Source organism: Nematolebias whitei, chromosome 20 (assembly GCF_014905685.2).
Source record: "Nematolebias whitei isolate Nwh7 chromosome 20, NemWhi1, whole genome shotgun sequence".
Taxonomy (NCBI): Eukaryota; Metazoa; Chordata; class Actinopteri; order Cyprinodontiformes; family Rivulidae; genus Nematolebias; species Nematolebias whitei.
Window position 1 is genome coordinate 199081 of NC_056517.1, and position 7857 is coordinate 206937.

The window sequence follows — 7857 nt, forward strand, 5'->3', positions numbered from 1 at the left end:
TGAATCAGTGAATTCACACGAACCACGCTGGAGTTTGCTTCTACCGGACCGAGACCTAGGTTTTAGCCCGGGCCAGAGTTCGCCTTTTTGTTCCGTGACAGAGTTCGATGGCGCGTTCACACCTCCCTAAACGAACCGGACTTTCTAGGAAAACAAGGTAGAGTTCGATTAAAGCGGACTAAACAGGGCTGGTGTGAATGCACCCTTAGTCAACACAAAAAATACCTTAACCTTTCTTGAATATTTTAGGTTAAAATGTTATTCGTTAGTAGCTGAGAATTTCCCTTAACACAAACTTGGAGCATTAACACATTTTTAAAGATCTAGCATAGTGTCATGTACAAGGTTAGGTCAAAATGATTACATCTCCATCCCTTCTCATCACAAGTTGATCTCATTTCAAAACTCTGACATGAAAGTTGGTGGGCTAATAACATTCTTTCATAGACTTATTTATGAGCCTTTAATTTTATGTATTTTATTGGCTTGCATCTTTGTATAAACTTATCCTTTGCTGGAGCATAAAACTGCAAGCTCAAAAACTCTGCACGGTCCCTTTAAAAATAGAAGTCATGCATCTTTGGTCTAAAGGTCTTTGAGTCAAGTGGAGCTGCTGCCTGCAGGGAGTTTGTGTACCTTCATTTGTACTGTAGGTGCTGACTGCAGTTTTTCTTTCTAATATCTTTATACAGCTCCACTGGGTGTCAAATGCTTCTATAACAATATAATATAATATAAGTTACTGTATTTCTCATAGTATTTAAAATAAAACTTCCAAAATGTAAAAAAAAAAATAGTCCTGAAATGTAATTGTAAAGGACACACACATTTTTCTTATTGCATTCTGCTAATTGTTGAGGTAAAGTGATAATGTGTGTGTGTGTGGGTGTTTGTTTGTATTGTTAGCAAAATATTTCAAGAATCACTGAATGATTTTAAAAAAACTTTCAGAAAGTGTTCACTGCATGTGCTTCGATAACTTATCTTTTGAAATAAAGCTGATTCAAGATGGTCACCATAGCAAAGTGGTACTAGCAAGCACAAATTAGCATAACTTAGTCCATTGCAATGATGTTGAGCTAAATTTGTGTGTGATCATAGCTGAGCATAGTTTGTACGTAACATACTGAGCAATATATTTGATTAAATCCATGGCATTAACCATTGGAATCAACCCTGTATGTCTGTTAGCAATATATATCACGAACCACTGAACAGATGAAGCTGTCAGGTAAGAAAGTAGGCTAATGACTGACTACCTCAACAACAAGTCAAGTCAAGTCACATTTATTTATATAGCACATTTAAAACAGTAACTGTTATCAAAGTGCTTACCAAAAAGATCACAGCATCAAATATTAATAACAACATATTACAGCAACATGAATAAAAGCATAAAAAACAATTAAATATAATGAGAAACAATGAAATACTAAATCAAATCACCTTGCGTTAAATGTCAGGGAGTAAAAACAAAATGGATGAACACAATCATCATTGGGGAGTGGTGGCGCAGAGGTTAGAGAAGTGGGCTTGTGATCCGAAGATCGCCGGTTCACGCCCCGGCCCCGACAACATCAAAAATTGTGGGTGGGGTAGGTGAAACACCCACACTTGCCCCCACCCTCATTCGCCCCACTCTGGGCCCATGAGCAAGGCCCTTAACCCCACCATGTGCTCCCTAAAAACAGGTCTCTCTTGAAAATGAGTTCTCATGGCTCAATGAGACTAACCTGGATAAATAAAGGCTAAATGAAAAAAAAAAAAAAAATCAACAATGAAATACCAAATGAGATCACCCTGTGTTAAATGCCAATGAGTACAGATGTGTTTTGAGAAGAGATTTAAAAATAGAGACTGAGGTGGCCTGTTGAATGTTGATGGGCAGATTATTCCAGAGTTTAGGGCCCATGACTGAAAACGCCCGATCTCCTCTGAGCTTCAGCCTGGTTTTAGGTACGGCTAAAAGCAGCTGGTCTGCTGATCTCAAGGCCCGAGAAGGAGTATAAAGATGAAGGAGGTCGGAGAAGTATGAGGGTGCAGGCCATTAACACACTTAAATGTCAGCAGAATAATCTTGAAATCAACTCTGACATGCACAGGAAGCCAGTGAAGGGAGGACAGAACTGGAGTAATGTGCTCAAACCTGCGAGTTCCTCTTAGTAGCCGAGCTGCAGCATTTTGGACAAGCTGGAGACGTGAGAGAGACCTGACTGACCCCAGCATAAAGCGAGAACAGAATTTATCTGCTTATTAAACTTAAAGTCAGAGTCTAAAACTATCCCGAGATTGGTAACAGACTGTTTTAGATATGGCTGAAGGGAGTCCAGGTTTGCAGGATCAGTGACAGTGGCAGAGCTAGGGTTAAACACAACGACCTCAGTCTTCTGATCATTAAAACTCGAAAAGTTTGCAGCCATCCAAGTCTTGATGTCATCAAGACATTTTAACAAAGGGCGAATGGAGGAGGAACGGTTAGGTGTTAACGGCAGATAAATCTGAGAGTCATCAGCATAACAATGAAAGGAAAGACCATGTTTCCTCAGGATAGACCCTAAGGGGAGGAGATACAAAGAAAACAGAAGGGGTCCAAGAATGGAGCCTTGCGGGACTTCGCAGGAAAGAGGCACTGAAGTAGATAGAGTGTTAGCAAAATTAACACAGAAACTTCTGTCTCTCAGGTATGAATGGAACCATTCTAACGCTGCACCAGTAATCCCAACCCACTGTTCTAGCTGGGATAAAAGGATACTGTGGTCCACAGTTTCAAATGCAGCGGTAAGGTCAAGGAGTACTAGGACTACAGACTGACCAGAGTCATTTGCCAGAAGAATGTCGTTGCAGACCCTAACTAAGGCTGTTTTGGTGCTGTGTAGTTTCTTAAAGCCAGACTGAAAGATCTCAAGAATAGAATTTCCACCCGAGAACTTTTTTAATAGAGTGAAAACTATTTCCTCCAGGATTTTAGAAAGAAAGGGAAGTTTGGAGATGGGTCTGAAGTTTGAGCAGATTGAAGGGTCAAGTCCGGGTTTTTTTATTAAAGAAGTTACCACCGCATGTTTAAAAGCGTCAGGAACTACACCTGTAGCCATACTGCTGTTTATAATGTCAAGAACAGAGGGTCCAATGGAGTGTAGGACTTGTTTAAAAAACTATGCAGGAATGGGGTCAGCAGGGGAACCTGAGGGTTTCATTTGACCAATGGCATAATTTAGATATGAGAGGGAAATGGATTCAAACTGGTTAAAGACTGATGTGGAGGGGACAAAGACAGCGGGGTCAGCTGTGGTGTGAGGAATCAGTGACCTGATCAACTCAACCATTTTAACAAAGAAACTGGCAAAGTCGTCACATGTAACTGCAGAGGCCTCCCTTTTGGCACACTTGAGGCACGGTTAAAATGGAGTTAATGGTATTGAAAAGAACGTGGGGATTGTGGCTGTTTGAGGCGATGATTTGGGAGAAATATATATATATATATTCTGATTTAACAGTGGCCTGGTACTGTTTGTAACATGATTTTAGCATGATAAAAGAAACGTGAAGTTTGTCCTTCTTCCATTTACGTTCGGCTTTCCTGCATTGATGTTTGGCTGCGCGAGTGATCTCATTCATCCAAGGGTGTGGCGTGCGCTTTGGATGCCTAATTTTTAATGGTACAACTAGGTCAAGCACCTTAGCACAGGTCTCTTGATGTATAGTGACTAGCTCATGGGTGTTGATGGAAGAGGATTCAGAGACTGAGCGAGAATTTTTTGTAAACGCAGATGAAAAGAGCACAGCAGTGGAAGGGTTAAATATTCGACAAGGCCTTGCTGGAGGGAGATGGGGTTTGAACTTGTTGACAAAAGAAGTGTTGAAAGAAATGGGTTTGTGGTCAGAGAAAATTGCATCCCCAATTTCTAACTCAGAAACAGATAAGCCAAAGGTTAATACTAAATCCAGTGTGTGGCCATGCTGGTGAGTTGGTCTTGCAACATTCTGTACAAAATTCAGAGACTGGATCAGATCTAAAAAGTCCTGAGTCAGTGGCTTTTCAGGGCAACAGACATGTATATTGAAATCTCCCAGAATCAACACCCGATCATATCTGAGCAGAATCCAAGTTAAAAAGTCAGAGAGTTCAGCCATGAAGTCCTTATTATATTTGGGTGGCCTGTATAACAGCAGAAAAAACAGGATTTGAACAGTCCACCTCAAAACACAGCAGTTCGAAGCTCAAAGAATTAGCTGGTTCTGTACCAGTTTGCAGTTCCATTGTTTTTTGAAAATAGTTAATAATCCACCACCTTTGCCTAATGTTCTCAAAGCATTAAAATAAGAACAGTCCGGTGGTAAAATTTCCGACAGGGCCATGAACTCACCATAGGAGAGCCAGAGCCACGTCTCAGTCACGCTGAAGAAGTCCAGACCGGTGGAGGAAAAAAAGTCCTTCAAGATGAATGTTTTATTAGCCAGAGACCTGGAGTTTATCAGTGCAATCCTTGTAGGAATCACAGCAGGAGAAGTTGTCCATGAAGTTAAGACCAGCGGTCTCAGATTTTCGGAGTTCGACCCGCGACTCCAACGACCGGAAGCCCAACCGCAGTGAACAGGTCTGCTGTGGAAGCACGACCCGACCCGTGGGACCAAGAAGGACTCAAGTGGATCGGCGCAGCACCAGGACAGGTGATTTAAGATGTGGTCCTCGGTTGAAGAGGAAGCCGCAGCAACAGCCCGGCAGGCTTTGATCCTCACAAGATGGCCGGCTTGTTTTCCACGGCGCCTGGAGCAATGTCTTCGAGCGGGCAGGATACCACGGCGGAGGTAAACAGGAACGTCTTCAAGCAGAGGTGGGAGTACAAGAGGGGGTCCAGAGTTATGATCATTATGATCAAACAAAGCGAGACTGGTGGCAGATAGTCGGAGATTTGGGAGTTGATGACGTTCATAAACCAGCAGTGAGTCAATGTTGAAGGTGAAAAATTACAAAAATGACAAAAACAGAAAAAACACGATCACTGCAGACAGAGGTGGAGGGCAGGCCATGCACAGTGGCGCCATCTTCCCGGAAGAGGAACAACAGATTAACTTTTGGAGTCAACAACAGTTTAGATGTTTACAGCTTATTGAGCTTACCATACACAAAAAATATAAACTGTAACTCTGTTATTTAACAGAGAGTGTAAAACTTCATGTGGTAGTAGCTGACCGCTGTTCACAAGTAGCACATACTTTTAGCGCTAACAGATCATACAAGATCACACAAGATGTTGCAATATTGCATGTGATTGTACAAAATGTTATTTTCAATGTTTGACCTAAATGGTAATAACTCAATTGTTTCTCAACACAAAGTGATTTTAGTCTAAAATTATGGCATGAAAGGCAGCAGACTATTCATTTTCCCTTAAGGAATACTTGGTCTTTATGTTTTTAATTGATGCTCAGAGTAAAAGACTAAAATATGGCGTTACTGCTTACAGCTGATTGCACAGATAACACAATACTTCATTAACCCTGTATTCATGTTCTAATTAAAGGTTAAAGTCTGCGTGTCTTTTTCAAACAACTTTGTCCTAATCTAAATAAATTTGAATGATAGGACTTTTTTTGTTTTGAATAAATATAGAACACATATTTAGCTCTGATAAATACACAGTGGAAAACAATAAATACATTAAAAAAAGAGTATCACAGATTCATACTACTTGGTGCTATAAGTGGGCATGCAATTAAGGGTTTGATGGTTTGTCTCCAGATGCCTCCATGATGCGCTACGTGGGACTGTCTGGCAGGGATGAGAGGATTGGGTCTGACGACTACTCCTCCCAAACAGCTCGTCCAGGCAAACGCTCCAACGACATGGCCAAGCGGGCCAAGAGACGGAGCCACCACAGCCAAAGCCCCTCCCACTATCTGTTTCAGACAAATCAGAGAGATTCACCTCCCAGAGACCAAACCTCCATGTATCATGTAAGGACAATGTTTTATTTCTTTTCGTAAACTTACTGCTTGATTTCTGTTATGATTGTCCAAGTTTTTGTTGAATTTCTTGCAGCCAGATTTCAAAACAACTAAAAAATTGATACAGTTCAAGACACCAATCAATGAGAGCATGTCTCTGAATGGTAAAGTTAAAAAAAACTTTTGATTGCAATGTGCTATTTATCCCTGTAAGTCAACCATATGTGGGTCCTATTGAAACTTGAGTAGACATGGTTTAGAATACATGTTAGTGAACATACCATATAAACTCTTCACTATCTAACTGGGTTTGAAGGAATCTGTAGAAAACAAGTCCAATTCATGACATCCCTAACCCGCAACTAAAAAAGCCCATAGGAGCTGTTACTTATTGTCCTGGGTTCAGATACCCTATGACAATTGTCTATGACCTAATGGAAAACAAATTAATAGTAGGCTCACATGTATTAATCGTAAAGCTCAACTGTGTGTGTGTGTGTGTGTGTGTGTATGTTTTTTGTTTTTTTCAATAAACAAAAAAGCTGGTAAATTAGTTTGGTCTCAGGTTCTAATCCTCGCAACAAATAAAAATATTCTAACGGAAAAAAAATGTTTAAAGTTACAATAGATCTGGTTAGAGAAGGTTGCCGGTTCAAATTCCGGTCCGGGGGTCCTTTTGGGTGTAGGTTGCATGTTCTCTTCGTGCATGCACGGGTTTTCTCCGGGTACTGTGTTTTCCTCCCACAGACCAAAAACATGCATGTTAGGCTGATTGGTAACTCTAAATTCTCTCTAGGTGTGAGTGAGAGAGTGAATGTTTGTTTGTCTCGTTTGTCTCTATGTGTCCCTGTGATGGACTGGAGACCTGTCCAGGGTGTCCCCCACCCCTTGCACAGTGATTGCTGGACATGGGCACCAGTGACCCCCATGACCCAAAATGTAATAAGCGTGTAAAGATAATGGATGGATGGATGGATGGATAGATGGATAGATCTGGGTATGAACAGAAAAATATCTACTTTGTTATCTGTTTCAAAACCACTTATATTTTTGGGCCCTATTCACATGGAGAACGTATTTGAGCATAAACATTCCTTGTTTTAGCCTTGTGTCTACATAGAAATGGCCTTTAGGTATTCCCTAAACAACTTGCAACCTGTCCTGAGTGTACTCTGTCTTTCACAAAGTAACTGTTGGACATACCAGTAACCCCTGCGATTTGGAAAAGAAGAAGCGGGTAAAGATAATGTGTAAATGAATGATAGCACCTAAACAATTTTTTGGTGGGAATTGAACTTCCGAGCGTAAAACTCTTGAAATAGCACCATTATGCTTTTTGTGTGGACAGCCTAAATGTACCCCTTTTGGAAATTATGATTTTATAGACTCACATCTAACTTAACCTAACACCAAGTCTAGAAGCTGCAACAATTAAAACAAATTACTTGTCAACGTTTGGGTTCTAGATGCTAGTTTTGGACTGACACAACTTCCAGTCAACAGATACTCTCCTGCACCTTTGAGGATTCAAAGTCCTTCCAAATTCAAAGTTCCCTTTCATCATCAGGTCACAATAATGATTTGGTTCTTGCTTTTCCATTCACCATCCTTGTCTTTGTGTGTGTGTGTGTGTGTGTGTGTGTCCTTGTTTATGCTACTTTGTGAGGCCCATTTTTCCAACTTATACTACATTGTGAAGACCAACTGCTCCTTATGGGGCCCAAAGCCCGGGCCCCATAAGAAGAAGTCCCGTTGGTGGGTTAGGGGCTAGGTTTAGGACTAAGGTGTGAATTGAGGATGTGTTAGGTTTAGGGTTAGGTATGTACTGGTAATGGTTAGGTTATGGATAAAGGTCATGGTTAGGCTATAGAAATGAATGAAAAATGAATGGAAGTCAATGCAAAGGCCCCA

The 7857-nt window shown here is 41.0% G+C and overlaps 1 protein-coding gene across 1 annotated transcript in view; it reads left to right on the plus strand.

Annotated features, from left to right (window-relative positions):
• The window catches only part of cnksr2a (connector enhancer of kinase suppressor of Ras 2a), a 198804-nt gene that overhangs the window by 135478 nt on the left and 55469 nt on the right, over window positions 1-7857 (plus strand). The window contains exon 13 of the mRNA XM_037694365.1: window positions 5741-5955. Coding sequence (XP_037550293.1) covers window positions 5741-5955 — 215 coding nt within the window. The remainder of the gene's footprint in view (window positions 1-5740; window positions 5956-7857) is intronic.